At 41.7% G+C, this 18,279-nt stretch overlaps 2 protein-coding genes across 2 annotated transcripts in view; one reads left to right on the forward strand and one right to left on the reverse strand.

The window, feature by feature from the left end:
- Nucleotides 1-10: 10 nt before the first annotated feature.
- The window catches only part of RGL1 (ral guanine nucleotide dissociation stimulator like 1), a 234,599-nt gene continuing 216,330 nt past the window's right edge, over nt 11-18,279 (forward strand). The window contains exon 1 of the mRNA XM_066361707.1: nt 11-417. The gene's annotated coding sequence lies outside the window, so the exon portion shown is untranslated. The remainder of the gene's footprint in view (nt 418-18,279) is intronic.
- Nucleotides 7,379-11,324, reverse strand: APOBEC4 (apolipoprotein B mRNA editing enzyme catalytic polypeptide like 4). Its single transcript, XM_066366045.1, has 2 exons — nt 11,084-11,324; nt 7,379-8,972 (listed from the first exon to the last, which is right to left on the reverse strand). The coding sequence occupies exon 2, from the start codon at nt 8,940-8,942 to the stop codon at nt 7,785-7,787; it is 1,158 nt and encodes a 385-aa protein (XP_066222142.1). The 5' UTR covers nt 8,943-8,972; nt 11,084-11,324; the 3' UTR covers nt 7,379-7,784.

Consider the following 18,279-nt stretch of genomic DNA (forward strand, 5'->3'; position numbering starts at 1 on the left):
CTGCGGTCCAGCCTAGGGGGTCTGAGGTTGGCTGCGATGGACCCTGGGGGCGAGTGGCCTTGGTTTTTGCTGCCACCACTGCATCCAGCGACCTGTCATTCGGGTCCTGCGTAAGGTCCGGCTGCGCCGGACTTGCCTGTGAGGTGGGATGGACTGGTTGTCAGACCAAGTCCCCTGCAGTTGGCAGAAGAATGGGGCGGAGTGATGCACGCCCGGGCGCCCAGCATCATTCTACTTGTCAGAGACACTGCATCGGACCGTGCGCTGCCCGTGGCTGCGTGCCTGCGCCTGGAGCCCCTTTCCCGGTGTTGGAACTCCGCTGCACAGCCACCAGGAGGTCCCCAAGGACAGAGTCGAGAGGTCATATCTGTCAGTGCTGTGTGACAGCGGCGCTGGCACCTGCAGAGCCTGAACTAGGTATCATATCCATTGGGAGGGAGGGGGAGGGGTATGGCCAGGGGATGGGGTTGGCTGGCAAAGCTAGGTGCACCCAATTTTTTGGGATAGGGTCAGTCATTGACATTTTAAAATAAGTGGTTATCTGAAGCAAGAATGCTAGAAAAACTACAGTAAGGGTAGGGGTAAGTTGCGTTCTCCGGTGCGGAGGGAAAAGAAAATGTGTAAGAATTAGTAGAAACCAGACCATTAAGATTTATATTTGTGATTTCAGATTTATACGATCCCTCTAGGCTAGCTTTTTATTTTGACACCCCCATTTCTGAGAGCAGAGCTCTTACTGAGGAGGGAGAGGTAATAAAACAGAGGGAATGGTAGTTGTACTGTGTGTATAATATTGAAGTGTAAGTATTTTCAGAATAAAATTAACTTGGATTCTTGGCTGGACACTCAGATAGCTTTATGTTTACCTGACATCCTATCAGGTCGGGTTTAATTCCACCTCTAGCGGAAGACCTGCTGTTGCCCTGTTCAGTACCCCAGTTCTGGGTTTCTGTGCTGTATTTCAGAGCCCTGGGCTTAGAGTCAGTACATCCTGTCTTGAGTCTTGATTCTTCCACTCAATCTATTTGATTGAGGCATACCACTTACAATGCTGAAGCTCAGGTTCCTCGCTGCCAAGATGGTGTTAACAATGTGTACTTAACAAGATTGTTCGAGGGTTAAATACAAGAAAGTGTTTTAAAGCTCTAAAATTCTACATAAATGTGAAATGCGTGTTACCTGTACATTGATTTTGGCACTAGTCATGTACATTACTTCATGACATATTGTGTTCTTCCTTGTCCTCTGGAAGAGATGGAAGGATTCTGGAGGATAGAGGGGCAGAGGCTTTCTATCTTTCTTTTGTATCTTCCTTTATGTCTGGGAGGTATGCAATTTATTCAGGTATTCCTTGTTGAATGAATAAAATGTGAAAGGCATGCCAGTTTGAGAATCACACTGAGAAGAATGAACCAGCAAAAAAGAGGGAAAAAAATCAAACTCAAGTATTTGTTGGACACATACGCATACATATGTGTACACACACACACACACACACACACACACACACACACACACACAGAAACAGACAGAGATACACAGAGAGAGAGAGAGAGAGTGCGCCCTCAGGAATGCATCTTTTTCTCTTGGGAGGAAGAAGCAATGTGGCATTTTTCTTTTCCCAATTAAAGTACCCTTCTAAAAGATACATAGTTTAGGTGAAGTGCCTCTCTTTAACATTCACATTATGAAGGAACACCCTGGCAAAATCACCCCTAAGGACTGTCTAAGACAGCAAAGGAAAAATTTCTACTTGTTGGTAGTCTTTATTTTAAAAAGTCTTCTACCAAAGTATCAGATCATTACTATGGTAAATGGCATTATATAACTTAGAATAACGATTGTTTTTAATATTTCTTTGTCAGTTTCCATTTTTTTGCTAATTTTAATAAGAACTAAACAATATACTTGTATAGCTACTACAGATTATTGTACCTTTTGTTCTTCTAAATCAAGGTTTTTTGAAGGGAAATTGAATGTTAGAAGCACTACTGAGAGCAAATGGGAACAAGAATTGAAGAGTTAATACATCCCCTCTCTTACATTTTTATTCTATTGTATTAGGTCCTACTTAGGAAATTTTTTTATTATCTTATTTCAGAACTGGGGAAGAATCTTAGAGTAGAAGTCAAATTAAAGGAATAGTGAAGGGAATTTTAAAAGATTGAGTTGCTTAAGGGTGTAACTGTTTTTGATTGCTCAGAAGTTTGCTCTGAATGTTGAATGTGTTAAATACAATTAATTAAGTCTTAGCCACACAATGCATATTACATTTGAGATGTAATAATACCAAAAAGTATGCTTCTCTAATGCAGTCTTTTTTATTGTCTCACAATAAGTACCTTATACATAGTAGGTACTCACATTTCTATTTAATGAATTAATAACCTGACAAAATAATTTTGGAATCATAGGTAGAGACTGAGTATTTTTAATGACCAAGTTAATTACCTCTCTAAAGCTTCTCTGTGTGTATGTGAAGAAACCTTTCCTTAATTATCTTTTAATTAGAAAATACACATTATTTTTCTTTTTGCAAATTAAAAATTTCTAATGTTAATAATCATGGTACTGTATTCATTTTAGGTAATATTTTCCTTATTTTAATTTTCAAAAAAAAATACTCTTGAAATAAAGGATCTGTAGGTTTTAAGACACTATTTATTGTAAAAATAACCTAGTTTGGTTCAATACTAAAGTAAGATGGAATCTGAATTTTCTTGAGGTTAATGCTATTTATAGCTTCTTATTTTCTGTGATGATGCAAATAGGGAAGGATCTTTTTAATTAGAAAGGGTTTTGATAAAACAATCCTAAGTAATAGGTTTTTCTTTTCATATATTTTAAATCAAGTACTCTACCTACAATGTGCTTCTTTTCCTCAGACTTGCCACTAAATACTGAACAAACCAAGACCTTGAGTCCTGCAGTATGGCAGGGTTGTTATTGGGAATGGCAGTGAACTTAGTGTCAACCAAATTTGTCAAACGTGTTTTATAAATATAAACTAAATAAATACATTTCAGTTCTGACAATGATGATTTAATTTCACTGTTCTCTAGCAACAGAATTACTGAAATAAAAACAGATTTTTTAGTATGTTACCCATAGATTATATCATGGTTTAATGTTTGCACTTAATATCCAAATTCTGTGTTGAAACCACCAACCTTCAAAACTTTGTTTTTTTCTTTGTGATTAATTTTAGCTTTACATAGTTTTATGGTTACATATTACAGTGAGGTCTTTATTTCTTTATATGTTAGTATTTCAAAGACTAAAAAATTTTTTAATCTATAGTCTTGTCTCAGGAAGAAAATTTAGTGCTAAACAAAAGAATAAGCCTTGTGTGTTAAACATTTTTGTGAATGGGACTGTATTTCTATAATATTTTAATCTACTTATGATAATAAAAAGGGAAGCTATGGATTTGAAAATTTATTTATTCCATATTTTTTTTCCATTACTGGAATCAGTTATTAATGCTAACAGTTGTTTTAAGGTTACATTTTTTATTGATTTATTTTAGAAAGACAGAGGTGGAAGGGAGTGGAGAAAGAGAAGCATTCATTTGTTGTTCCACTTAGTTGTGTATTCATTGGTTGCTTCCTCTATGTGTCCTGTCCAGGGATCAAACCTGCAACTTTAGTGTTTTGAGACAATGCTCTAACTGGTTGAGCTAACTGGCTAGGAACAGGTTAGATTTCTTGTCACAGTATATAAGCATAATATTTAAGGTAATGATAATTTACATCTTCTTTTCCAATATTTATATCATCTATTTTTCTTATCTTGTTGCATTAGCCAGACTCTCAAAACAGTGTTAAAGAATTAGGTGATGGCAGGCTTCTCTTTTTTGTTTCTATTCTAATGGAAATGTCTTTGGCATTTCACCAGTTTATATTTTCTATAGCTTTATGATCTGTAGGCATGATGGCTGAAATTATCAAATGCTTTTAGGGGGATTCTAATGATAAAAAACCATGTAGTTTTTGATCTTTTAATTTATGAATGTAATGAATTATATTTACATATTATTTCTTCACAGAACCCTTCTCACATTTCTAGAATAACATTTTTTTGATTACTATTTTAATTGCTTACTAGATTTGATTATTGCATATTTTGTTTATATGAGTTCAGAATCTATATGTGGAAGTCAGATTGATTCATAATTTTATTTCTTTGTGCTGCCTAAGTTGGTTTTGATATTAGGGTTGGTCTAGGTTTGTAAGATGAATTGAAAAGATTTCCACCTTTTCGCCCTCTATGCTCTGCAATAGTTTGAATAATAGAAAGTTGCCATACTATATTTTCTTTGAAAGTTATAGAATGTGCTTAAAAAATTATACGAGCTTGCTAATATTTTCAGAGGTAGACTTTTGACCATATTTGTCTTCAGTGGTAATCTACTCATTGGTTTTCTTTCTCTTTTTGAGTCAGTTTTTTAGAGTTTACATTTTCCTGGTAAATCATACATTCATTTAGATTGCCAATTTATTGGCAAGAAGTAGCAAAAAAATTTTTCTTACAATTATTTTAGTTTCTTCCATGACCATGGACATATGACTTTTCTCATTGGTTCTATTTAAGCAAAATATAAAAATCAATATTTTTTCTTCTCCTAATCTGATTGTCATGAATTCTAGAAACATACTTAACTTCTTATAGAAAATAGTCATCTCAGACTTTTAGTTTTGATAGAATTTGAAAGATCTTACAATTCCTATCCTTTTCTACGATCTCATCCTGTTATATTTTATTAATAATAGCAATCATGTGATGAGTGTTTATTGTTCGTTAGACACTTGGTTAATGAGCTCTTTACCATACTTACATTATTTAATCCTTGGAATAGCTCTAGGGCCTGGGAATTAGTGTTTCCATTTTATGGATGAGGAAATTAAGGCTCAGAGAGATTAGGTAACTCAGCCAATGATAATCGACTAGCCGTTAGGGGACGGGAATTGGCACTGTCAGAATCTGAAGCTTGTGCTTTTAAATCAGTCTGTGAACTACTTGCTCTGATAAAGGCCATCTTAGAGCAGATAGAGCAGAAAGGAACCTAAAAAATGATCTCGCTCGCATCTCTTGTTTTTTCCAATGAGGAAATAGACGCTACTTGCCCAGGGCCTGCATCTTTCTGCTCTCTTAAAAGTCTCTTGTCTATGGCTCGACCAGATTGGCCTGGACTCATGACCTGTCGTCCAACATTCCTCTTTCTAGCCCCAGTCTTACCTAATCAGTACAAAAATTTAACTGCCCAGACACTTCTCCTGTCTATAGCTCTGGGACATCATTCCCTGTGTTATATGCCATTGGTACCCAGCTTCCCAATTTGTATTATGATGAAATACAAATTCATCATAAATATCAGACTGTATTTCTAACTGAATCTTTTGTAGCCTGATTGATATTGTGGTCTTATTGACAGTTTGGAGATAGATTTCATGGCAACTAGTTGGTTCTACTTTTGAGGAGCCCCCAAGGTGGGCAGCCCCACCCCCCACTGCTGTGGGGCACCACCAGCCAGTCCAGCAAGTGGCTGGAGAACTGGCTCCCAGGCCTCCCAGACTGGCTGACCCCACTGGCCCAGTCGCTCACCTGGATCTACTCTTACAGAGATCAGAGATGCTGAATTTGTCATGGCGGGGTCTTTTTTTCTTTTCTTTTCTCTTTTTAACTCTACATCCCAATTTGTAGACATGATTTCATGACTCAATAAACTTCAGATGTACCTCTTTAAGTAGTAAGTACTATATACCCACAAATGCAATTATATTCCAATAACTCTATAAAATTTTCAGATTCACAGTAGAAATTTCTTAAAATTATTTTTATTTATTTCAATCACAACAGAAATTTCTATTTTCAACATTTTGCTTTTCTTTTAAAAGGGAAGTGAAGAGGCCAATGTGCATTAATGAAACCCCAGCAGAGTGGTTTAATGTACCTGCTTAGAGGGTTAGTCAAAGAGCACTCCCTGGAAGTGTGTTTTGAACAAGGTTTTAAGAGAAGGTATATAGATACACACTGGTGAAAAGAAGCGGTCAGGAGAAGGGGAAGTAAAACGGACAAATTGTGCTCTGGGGAGCTGTATCAGAAGAAGGGGACCGGGAGCTAGCAACAACCAACAGTATGTTGATTGCGGAATAGTTAGGCGGCCTCTTGGCTGGAATGGAGAAGAGCTGTTCGGGATGGCGATTGGTAAGGTTTCGAGATGTAGATTCACAACCTTGCTACACATAGTTTGCCTGGATATCACACTAGATCCTACAGGGAAGCTGAAGAACGGGAGGGACAGGGCTTGACCTATAGGATCTTGCAATCTTGCCTAGGAGACGGGGCCACAGGGAGGGAGAGGAGGAGCCTAGAAAGCCCAGAGCGGCCTGGACCTTGTGTGGTGTGTGATGGAAACAGTCTGAGGTGTCTCCTGTCATCCTAACCTCTATCATCTGCTCGGGGGTAAGAGGGCTGAGCTGGGGAAGAGCGTCTCCTGGCTCATCCTAACCTCTATCATCTGCTGGGGGGTAAGAGGGCTGAGCTGGGGAAGAGCGTCTCCTGTCATCCTAACCTCTCTCATCTGCTCGGGGGTAAGAGGGCTGAGCTGGGGAAGAGCGTCTCCCGTCTCATCCTAACCTCTATCATCTGCTCAGGGGTAAGAGGGCTGAGCTAGGGAAGAGCGTCTCCTGTCATCCTAACCTCTATCATCTGCTCGGGGGTAAGAGGGCTGAGCTGGGGAAGAGCGTCTCCTGTCTCATCCTAACCTCTATCATCTGCTCGGGAGTAAGAGGGCTGAGCTGGGGAAGAGCGTCTCCTGTCATCCTAACCTCTATCATCTGCTCGGGGGTAAGAGGGCTGAGCTGGGGAAGAGCGTCTCCTGGCTCATCCTAACCTCTATCATCTGCTCGGGGGTAAGAGGGCTGAGCTGGGGAAGAGCGTCTCCCGTCTCATCCTAACCTCTATCATCTGCTCGGGGGTAAGAGGGCTGAGCTGGGGAAGAGCGTCTCCTGGCTCATCCTAACCTCTATCATCTGCTCGGGGGTAAGAGGGCTGAGCTGGGGAAGAGCGTCTCCCGTCTCATCCTAACCTCTCTCATCTGCTCGGGGGTAAGAGGGCTGAGCTGGGGAAGAGCGGACCGAGCAGGTGGCTGGCTACATTTCAAAAATCAATTTTTGTAGCTATAGCTAATCAATTAGCAAAAGAGCTTTTTTCCCCTACATGAAACTATTTTGAACCACTTTAGGAAAAAAAAAAAAAAAAAGGCTGCCTAAAATCTTCTGTCTACAATTAACAACTAATGGAAAATCACTGGTTTGCTTTTGCAACCAGCACTTCATGCCAGTAACTTCAGGCTGTTTTCTAATTTTACAGTACATTTTTATCCTAAAACCAATTTAGGAAGCTATTTAGTCCATAGGCTAGGCTTTTTTTTTTTAAGTGGAAAGATATAGGTAGACCAAAATGATGACCTTTGCTTTTTCACACCAAAATGGTACTAATGGCTCTGTTTTGACAGTGTCACTTTCAAAATAAAGATATTTAGTTGCTTATGGAAACATTTTGGAGTATGTTTAAAATAGTGTAGCTTTATAATATACTGCTCACAAAAATTAGGGGATATTTCAAAATGACTATGAAGCGATAAAATATCCCCCAATTTTTGTGAGCAGTGTAGTTAGTTAGGATGGTAAATGAGTCAGGTGTTGCCTTGAGTGTATCAGTTCATTCTCCACCCTGGCTCATACCTAAGGGAGAAAGTTTCCGGATTTTTGTAGGCTATCTTATAAGTCCTCTGGTAGCTGTTTGGTCTTATGTTGTAGGAATGTAGATTTTATTTTTTTCCCTTTCCTTTTCTTCTTGTTTTCATCTGCCTTGTTGCTATTTAGAGACTGCTCTGTGGTTTCCACTGTCTCCGCTGGCATGGCAGGGGGAGACCATCGGAGGTCCTTGGTTTCCTGCAATGACATTTGAGGCATATTTAAGTGCCTTACAACATTCCTGGGTTTATAGGGGTTTTGGCCCACTTGGATTGGTGGTAGGTCCCTGTAAGGCACCAGCACAAAAACGACAGGGACCCCGAGGTCCGGTGTCAGATAGGGCTGTGGCCATCCACTTGTCACTTGAGGAGACTGTCCAGGAAAGACATTGTTGAAAGGGTAACTCTCTAAAGCTGCCTGAGCCGTTATGTTCTGATATTCTTTTGTCTGGGCAAGAACGTCAGTGAAATAAGGTTTCACTCCTGTTATGGCGTTGATTTCATAGGCATTGTGCCTGTCAGCCAGGGCTCGCCCTATCAAAATGGGCTGGAAAACAGTGGGTCCCAAGACACCGCTCACAAAGTTGTGGAGGAGAAAGTGCCAGATCCTGCCACTGATTGGGCTCAAAGTGACCTTGGGCCATAGACTAGCCAGGCTCCGGAGAGCTTCACGGTTCCACGCCGCGGCCGGAAAATCAGTGTCCGTGTGATAGAGCTGAGAGAAGTAAATGCTGAGGGTGACATCCGGATACGTTACCAAGAAGTTGTACATTTTGCTGATGCAGCAGTGGTCAGCTTCGTTACACGGGGAGTTGCTGGAATACAGAATGATGTGCCTGATGCCATCATTACTGTATACGGCCGAGTTGAAATAACCATTCGTCTCAAAGAGCATCGATTCTGGGTGGGTATTATTCCCAGTGCAACCGCTGGCCTGACCCTTTTGCACCAGGCCCCCAGAAGAAGTTTTCAGTTCATAAAATGTGAGGTGTTTTGTTTGAGGAGATGTTGGCCCATAAGGGAATCCAAAAATCTGATAAAATTCTGTGTAGGAAACTCTTGCTTCTTCACCTGTCCGAATATGGTAAGGACAGTTAGAGCAATCCAGAGAGAAGCTTAGCCAATAATAGGGCTTTACTATTGTTCCACGATCTGCTCGGTATTCCTCATATAACGGCTCCATTGCTGGTTCTCTTGTCTTCTAGCTGCACTCCTAAACGAGGAAGAGAAAAAGTGTATGAAACCAGTGCAGGAAAAACTAACGGCAGTGCGTTCATTCACTGAGTCTTATTTTTTCTTTAAAGCAGGTTAGCATGATAACCATGGTAGCCTCTGTGAGTCTAAGAGATAGTGATATATACCCATAGATTAGAAAGCTCAGGATTCATCTTTATTGAGACTCCTAAAGGGTGGGAAGGAGACAAAGATTCTGAGGCAGTAAAACAAACGGGTTAACAGTACAAGTTCTAGAAACAGACTGCCTTGTTTTAAATCAGGGCTCTGCCATTTACCAGCTTAGTGGTTTTCGGCAAGTTACTTAACAACAGTTTCCTTGAGTGTAAAATGAGGCTGCATGTAGTTCCTACATCATAAGATAATCCTGAGGATCGAATGATAGAATGAATATATTATACAGTGCTTTATTGTGTGCCCGACACATTGAAGGACTCAATACACACTCAGCTCTTAAGAAGCAATAGTACAAGTCCTGGGTTATCTAGATGCTTCTTATTTATGGATGTCCAAAGAAATAGAGATTTTGTGTTGTGTTCATACTGTTCTTTGTTTTTCTCTTTTCTAAATATGATAGTGTCTAATAATATCATTCAGAGGTTTTGAGTGTGCGTGTCTTGAATCAGTTATTTCTTCTAATCACTGACAATAAATTGGGGGTGGTTAGCCTTTGGGGAATGGGATCATGGAGTCTATTGAGCTGGTAGAGACTTCCTGTAGAAGTGCCAGGTGAGTATTCTTTGGGTAGTGGATTCATCAGCATTTGAGAGTTAAATTTCCAGTGGGTGGGACCTGACCCCCTCTCCTTCCTGACCCTGAGCATGTTTTCTCTCAGCGTCCCCTGCTCTCTCTGTCTTACTCACTGGACTGGAGCTCTCTGAATATCAAAACTTGCTGAAACCAAACCCAAAGCTGCACTGTCTTTTGTATACGTGCCGCCAAAGCCATCACAACCGTGCTCTCTTTTGAATTCTGTGCCCTGGTTGTGGTTTGCCATTGAGTGGTACACCTGATACCCAGGTTACTACTCAAATTACAGTTTCAACTCACCCATAGCAAATTTACAGACTGATTTGGCTAATATGTTATGAAAGTAGCACCAAGAGGCCCTTTGCTGCCTTTTTTTGGGGGTGGGTGGGTAGAGTTAACTATGTATAATGGCTCCAGAATTAGCCTTTTGGGAAGCAGAGGTCGTTGCGTGCATCTGACAAGATAAAGGCAGTGTGGAATCTCCCGATTGCTTTTCCAAGCACTCTTCCTGCCCTGTGGCCACTAGAGCCAGAAATGGTGCATCGCTAGGTGGTCGTTTAGGAGGTCCCGGGACGAGCGCCCTTCATGTTAATGGAGGAAGCTCTGGAGTTTCATTCTTGCTGATGGCTTTTCGGTGTCAACCAAATGTGCCTTCCTATTGGCAAGGCCTTCACTTTTCCGGAGTTTGGGTTTTTTGGCAGGGGGTAGGGGGTGAGGAGTTGTTCTTTGATCTCCCTCATCTGATGGGGAAGCAGGAAAGAACTCCTGCCCCCTTTAAACCTTGACTGAACTTGTGGCTCATATCATCGATTAGCCATTGCTCACAGACTATCCTGTGTGGTTAGCGTTCGAGATCTGTCCCTTCATCCTCCCCTAACCCGGTTGCGACGCACTCTGGTTAGCCCAGGGCCCACCTCGGGAGCCTGGATTGGTCGTGGGCCTGGTTGGCTAACTCGTTTCTCCAGCATCCTGTGCCCCTACCCCCACACCTCCCACCCTGCGTCCCTTTCCTTCTGCTTTGTGCTTGGGAAACACATCTCGCACCCCCCCACCCCCCCGCATAGAGCAGGTGGGCCGGCAGTGAGAAGTGGGATTCTGCGTAACCTGGTTCTTTCCTGGCCAGCGAGCAGCCACTCCTCCTGGCTGCGGCCGGCCGTGGGAGGCCGGCTTTCCTTTCTTCCACATAAATGGGGGCAAGCGTGTTCTTTCCACCCAGCGAGGACTCAGTGAGTACCGGGAAGGCGCTGTGTGCACTGGGGTAATTAGAGAGGGAAGCTAGCCCTGCCCAATCTGTGCACAATCTGTTAGCAGCTAAAAACAAATGGTAGCAGTTATAATTACCCTCATTTGGTCTCCAGGCTTGGATCACACTCCAGGTGTTCTAAGAGACGGTCCATTTTCTTCTTCTTCCCTCTTTAACTTCCATGCCCTGTTTCAAGTAGCTTCCGGCGACAACTGGACTAGAAAGATTCACCTCCTGTATTGGTTCAGGACTCTTTCAGGGTTTGGGTCTGTTCGTTTATCTGAACTTTGCTGTCCCAAGTTAGAAAGACCTTGCTGAGGTGTGGCTGCTTCTAAGAACACTGTTGAACTGGTGCCATGGTAACGTTTGCAAAGTAGCTACTGCTAGGATACGGCTCTGACACTTCTTCCTTTATTTGCATTTCAAACCACCTGTTCCAAAGATGAAAATATATATCAACGCTTATTCCAGTCTGGATAAAAGTGGAACATCTGAATGTTTAGGTGAATGTGTTGGGGTTTTTTTCCCCTCTCTGGCTGTAAGACTCAAGTTTCTCAGCCGAGCTTCGCAGCACCTTTGTCCTGATCTCGGAGAGGTTGCAGGCTTGGCGTGTGGAGAGTATCTGTTGGTTCTGTGCCTGGGGAGGACCCAGGGCCTCTCTTTGCCAGGTCTGCGCTTCAGTGAGAGGGCGGACCTGCGAGAGGAAGCCGACTTGACATCCCCAGAGGGAGGCACTCCCTACTATTAGGCCCCCCCCTGAGGGGGGAGCTCTTCATTTCACCCAAACCTGGGTTATTATGTGCCTGCAGTTTCCTTCCTCTCGCAGGTTCCCTGGTAGACCCTTTCTGTCAGTGTATTCGTGGTGCACTCCAGTTTAAGACACGGTCGTGGCCCTGCCTCTGTGGCTGAGGGAGGAGCCGCCCGGCCTCCAGTCCTTGTCCCCCTCACCCCCACACTCTCTCCTAGGACACTAGACATGTGGGTAATAGTCACGACTCACTCTTGGAAGCTCCCCCTTTTCTCTCCCTCAGGCCCCTGAAGGCGTGAGTGATGATCACTGTTGTGCATTTTCCTTAGTTACCGCGGAAAGGTCTTGCATGTATAAGCTGCTCTAAAAATTGCCCATCGGGGACGATGGAAGCAGCTTCCTGTGGCCTTCCTGCGGCAGTGTCGCTGACTCTTGTTTCTCCGAGCCAGACTCCCCGTCCCCACAGGGCAGCAGTCCTTTCTCCTCTAGAGAGAGGCTCCTTCTAGCTCAGCTAGTTTATGCTGGTCTCTGTGCCCTTTCAGGTGTCTGCTGTATTCGTTTACTCCTCAGCCAGGTTTTTGTTTGTTTGTTTTTTGTATTTTTCTGAAGTTGGAAATGGGGAGGTAGTCAGATAAACTCCCGCATGCGTCCGACCGGGATCCACCTGGCATGCCCACCAGGGGGCGGTGCTCTGCCCATCTGGGGCGTCGCTCTGTTGCATCCAGAGCCACTCTAGCGCCTGAGGCAGAGGCCATGGAGCCATCCTCAGTGCCTGGGCCAACTTTACTCCAATAGAGCCTTGGCTGCAGGAGGGGAAGAGAGAGACAGAGAGGAAGAAGAGGGGGAGGGGTGGAGAAGCAGATGGGCGCTTCTCCTGTGTGTCCTGGCCGGGAATCGAACCTGGGACTCCTGCACTGCAGGCCGACGCTCTCTCTCTTTATATATTTTATTATGTTTTCTCTCAGGCTTTCTTTGATACATACTCTGTTGCATGCCTAACATTGGCCATTGATCACATTTCTTCTTTGCCCATCTTGCCTTCAATCTCATAGCATCTCCTAACTCAATGAACTTGTAATTATAAAACCAAAAGTTGATCCTCGAAGTTCACCTTTTATTTAACCTTAATGAGTGATATTCCATTTAAAACTAATACCTTAAAAATCAGCCTCCACCCATGAGTGTATTTACCAATTGCATTTTAGGGGTAGGCAATTCTAAGTAGCCACCATTAAAAAAATATAGCTCTATTGAGCTATAATTCACAAATAAAAATTGTATATCCTTAGGGTGTACAACTTGATCTTTTGATATATTGACACATTGTGAAGTGATCACAGCAATTAATCTAACTGATGTATCATCCATCACCTCATAGAGCTATCTTCCTAGGGTGTGTGTGTGTGTGTGTGTGTGTGTGTACACTGAAGATCTTACTTCAGAGCAAATTTCAAGTGTACAGTATAGTATTGTTAATGCTCTACATTAGATGTGCAGAACTTATTCATCTTGCATAACTGAAACTTTTATAATCAATATCACTCCACTTTCCCCTTCCCTCACCACTAGCAACCACCATTCCACTACCCTGTGCTTCTGTGAGTGAGAGGATTTTAAATTCCACATATAACGAGATCATGCAGTATTTGTCCATTACTGGTTTCTTCACTTAGTATAATGTCCTTCAGGTTCATCCATGTTGTAGCACTGGCAAAATTTCCTTTTTTTTTTTTTTTTAGATTTTATTTATTCATTTTAGAGAAGGGAGAGAGAGAGGAGGGGGAGGAGCAGGAAGCATCAACTCCCATATGTGCCTTGACTGGGCAAGCCCAGGGTTTTGAACCAAAATTTTCCTTTTTTAAGGATGAGTAATATTCCATTTATGTATATACCACATTTTCTTTATCCATTCATCTGTCAGAGTCATTTTGGTTGTTTCCATATCTTGACTGTTGTGAATAATGGTTCATGCAATGAATATGGGAGTACAGGTATCTCTTTAAGATCCTAATTACAGTTCTTTTGGGTAAGTACTAGAAGTGGGCTTGCTGGATCATATGGTAGTTCTATTTTAAAACTTTTGAGGAACCTCCATACCCTTTTCCATAATTGCTGCAGCAGTTACATCCCCACCAACGATATACAAAGGTTCCCTTTTCCATATCCTCAACAGCACTTGTTATCTTTTGTCTTTTTGATAATGGCCATGCTTGCAGGAGCGAGGTGATAGCTCATTGTGAGCATCCCTCATGATTAGTGATGTTTGGGGATGTTTTTATGTATCTGTATGTCTAATTAAGTTCTTGGCCCTTTTTAAATCATATATATATATATTTTTTTGCTATTGAGTTATATGAGTTCCTTATATATTTTGGGTATTAACCCTTATAAGATATCATGTTTACAAATATTTCCTGCCATTTTGTAGATTGCCTTTTCATTCTGTTGATGACATTTCTTTTGCTGCAGGTGCTTTTTAGTTCAAGATCGTCCCACTTGTCTTTTGTTTTGATGCCCGAGCTTTTGGTGTCATGTCCAAAAAATCACCACCAAGACCAACATCAAGAAGTGTCTCCCCTATGTTTTCTTCTAGTAGTTTTATGGTTTCAGCTTTTATGTCTGAGTCATCCATTTTGAGTTGATTTTTGTGTATCATATAAGATAAGCATCAATTTTCATTCTTTTGTGTGAGTTACAATTTTCTAAGCTGCCATTTTTTTACATGTTAGTTGTAAAACTCTTGAAGGAAGATCAACTTTGCAAAGCTTGGGTTGTATAGAAGAACTTTTAAAACAGCATTTAGTCACAAGGAAACAAAGGACCTTGGCCCTGATTTCTGCTGCCAGTTCTTACTGCTTAGTTGACATTTACAGGAAGGGAGAAGCTAGATGAGGAGACATCTAGCTTCCCAAACAGACTCCTTTCTCTGCCTTCCTTTGTGAACCTGCCACGCTTCTTCAAGCAGGTGCATCCTGATGTATTTTACCTCTGTGAAGTTATAATGAAGATTTACAAAGGCCAAACTCTCCCACACCTCTATGTTTTTAAAATATCTTTTCTCAATTTAATATGCAAAATAACTGTTTCTAATCTGTGTCCCGACATCCAATTTGGTATGTATCCATGATGGCTTGTGTAAGGGCTGTATATAAGATGACTTTCTCTTTGGGTGGCAAGAAGTAAAATAATTTATATTGTATTGCTAAAGGTTTTTACTTTTATTTGCATGTTACTGGGGCCAATTAATTATGTAATTCATTGTTTCCATAGCAGTTTGGTTGACACTGAGTAATAGTGCCCACATTCACGTAGCAGTAGCAAATCACCTAAACAAAACTGATGAAAAAGGCAACCGTGAAATAAAGAAGTGCAGGTGATTCAGTAGATTTCATGGAACTCACTGTGGAATGAGGTGGGAGAGGTGGGATAAGGTGAGGGTTGGGGTTGAGAGGAAAAGGAGACAAAAAAAGCAGAGGCTGGATCTCCTAGCTTGGGGGTCATGAGCCGAATGGCCACCAGGTGGCAGTGCAGTCTTCTTACAGCGAGGAAACTTTCTGGTGGCTGGCCTTTAGTTTGCTAAAACCACACTTTCAGATTTTCTCTATGTTCTTTTCTCGCGTTTTCCTATGGAAACAAAACAGCTGTTTAGAGTCAAAGGTAATTCCTAAAACTTGAGCTGAGGAAAAGTGCAGGGTGTAGGCTTCATCTTTACTCCCAGAGGTATAGATGCTCTAAAAAAGGTTTCAAGCTATCTGTAGGGAAGGACCAATTTAGTTTCCATACCATAATACACTAGCAATTTTGTAAAATTCAGTGAAAATGATTTAATAATAATAATAAGACATAGAAAACAGGAGCCCATCTAAAAATAGTTAAACAGATATAAACAAATGTGTGTAAAATTTTATGATTACATTTCAACAAACATAAACGGAACAGTTATCTATGTTTGTGAAGTGCTTTGTTTAGCTCAGCGGACTTTTTTCCGCAGTAAGATTTTCTTAAGGAAGGAAGCAGTATGTTGTTCTACATTCTGGCCCAAGCTCCTTAATTTCTGAACTCCTCTAGAATCTTCTATACAAGATTCAAACTCTAACTCACATTTTCTGGTATACATCATTCAGGGTCAGCTCCGATTTCCATATACCATGTTAGATACTCTCAATTTCTGTGCTCATCTGGCTCACTCTGGTCGTGGTTCACGGATGGGCACTGTTTCACGGACTCAGCTTTGAGCGACATGGTTTTCTGTACCTCTGCAATCCTACTTACCCCGCTGTTAGAACGTGATACTACTTAACTAAGTTCGCTAAACTTTTAAAAAAGATTTTGTTTATTTATTTTAGAGAGGAGAGAGAATGAGGGGAGACACGAAGAGAGAAGTGGGGAGGAGGAGCAGGAAGCATCCTAACTCCCGTATGTGCCTTGACTGGGTAAGCCCTGGGTCTTGAACCGACGACCTCAATGTTCCAGGCCAGCGCTTTATCCGCTGCGCCACCATGAGTGAGGTCCTAAGTTCACTAAATTTGATTTAAGTTAATTCCTCTAGCTAGCTTATAATACAATTGATGAAGAATTTAAATGAAAATATCATTTGTTGAACTGATTAATATTTACTAAATGCCTAATCTGTGCCAAAAGTTTTACATGCCTTCCATCCCCAAGAGGTGGGTGTAATATAATTTGCGTTGCACAGAGAAGAAAACTGAGACTCAGAATGGTTAGCTAATACAAGATGACACAGCTAAGCTGTAACTGGTAGAGCTGGGTTTGAACCCAGAGCACTCTAAAACTTTTTCTTTGTGCCATAATCCCTCCACTACATCCTACTTTTTGAGCAAATAGGAAATAATTTCAAATTTATGACCTAGCCTTAAGATAAGTGGGGGGAAAAAAATATTTCTAAAGTGAGACAATGATAAAATCAAGAAGGAGAAGGAAATGCAGGAAAAGTGTGTTATGATAAGATAGATGATAAGCATGAGGAAAAAATAGCTGAAAGATGTTTGTGTCAAGGGGAAAGAATTTAAAAAAAAAAAATCACCTTTATGCCCTGGCCGGTTGGCTCAGTGGTAGAGCATCAGCCTGGCGTGTGGAAGTCCTGGATTTGATTCCCGGCCAGGGCACACAGGAGAAGCGCCCATCTGCTTCTCCACTCTTCCCCCTCTCCTTCCTCTCTATCTCTCTCTTCCCCTCCCACAGCCAAGGCTCCACTGGAGCAAAGTTGGCCCGGGCGCTGAGGATGGCTCCATAGCCTTTACCTCAGGTGCTAGAATGGCTCTGGTTGCAATGGAGCAATGGCCCAGATGGGCAGAGCATCACCCCCTGGTGGGCATGCTGGGTGGATCCCAGTTGGGCGCATGTGGGAGTCTGTTTGTCTGCCGCCCCCTGCTTCTCACTTTGGGAAAAATAAATCAATTTTATTGAGTTATAATTTACATATAATAAAATGCACCCTTTTTAAGTGTACAGGTTTTTGAGTTTTGGCAAGTGTGTATAATCATGTTCCCACCATTTCAATAAAAATAGAGAACATTTCCATCAACCCCCAGCCTCCCCTGTGTCCCTCCCTTCCACATGGTCACCATCCCACATGGCTGTAGTAGAGGGAAGTAACTCTTTTTGCTGTTACTATAGTTTCTGCGTGTTTTTTTCATAGTGCCACATAGTTGGAATCCTAAAGAATGAACTTTGGCACTTCTTGCTTATTTCTCAGCAGAATGGTTTTTGAGAGTCATCCATGTCATTGTATCTATCAGTCATGTGTTCCTTTTACATTTTGAGTAATACGTACTCCATTGTATAGATACGCTATACTTTGTCTATTTGTGAACTTTTTTTGTATTGTTTCCAGTTTGGGGCTATTATGAAAAAGCTGTTGTGAACATTCATGTCCAAGTCTTTGTATAAGTACGTGTTTCTGTTTCCCTGGGACATAGACTTAAGGCTGGACTTGCTAGGTTGTAGAGTAAATGCATCTCACCTTATAGGAGCTTTTCAAATAGTTTGGAACAGGCCTCCTTAAGATGTCAATTATTTCGAACTGGCGGCATTTGAGACCCTGCGGGCTCACAAGAACCTTTTACATTTCTCTTAAAGAATTTAAATTAGGGGCCTTGCCCATAATGAGAATTATTACCAGAGATAACTTTTTATGACCTATCTATAGGGCAGGGCAAACACCTAATTACTGAACATCTGCTCCTCTTATCGCCCTGCAATGACCTTCCTCCCCTCGAAGCCCCGAGGCGCCTGACCTCATCCTTAGTTCCGAGTCACACATACCTCATTTTCCCTTTATGCCTCTGAACTTCTTATATGCATGTGTCTCTGCTTCTCCCGTGTGTGTGGGGTTCCCATACATGCCTATTTAATTACAGTTGGTTGTTTTCTCTTGTAAATCTGTCTCATGTAGATTTAATGATTAGGCCAACTGAAGGAAGGGTAGAGGAAAATTTGTTTCTCTCTAACACAGCCAGATTTTCCCAAAAGTTATTTGTTATTTTATGTTTCCATTAGCAGCAAATGGGAAAGTATTCCAGTTGC

The sequence above is a fragment of the Saccopteryx leptura genome, chromosome 2 (genome assembly GCF_036850995.1).
Source record: "Saccopteryx leptura isolate mSacLep1 chromosome 2, mSacLep1_pri_phased_curated, whole genome shotgun sequence".
In the NCBI taxonomy this organism is placed as follows: domain Eukaryota; kingdom Metazoa; phylum Chordata; class Mammalia; order Chiroptera; family Emballonuridae; genus Saccopteryx; species Saccopteryx leptura.

What these genes read in the sequence shown, in the direction of transcription:
- APOBEC4 (XM_066366045.1), bottom strand. Translation starts at nt 8,942, where the DNA reads ATGGAGCCGTTATATGAGGAATACCGAGCAGATCGTGGAACAATAGTA.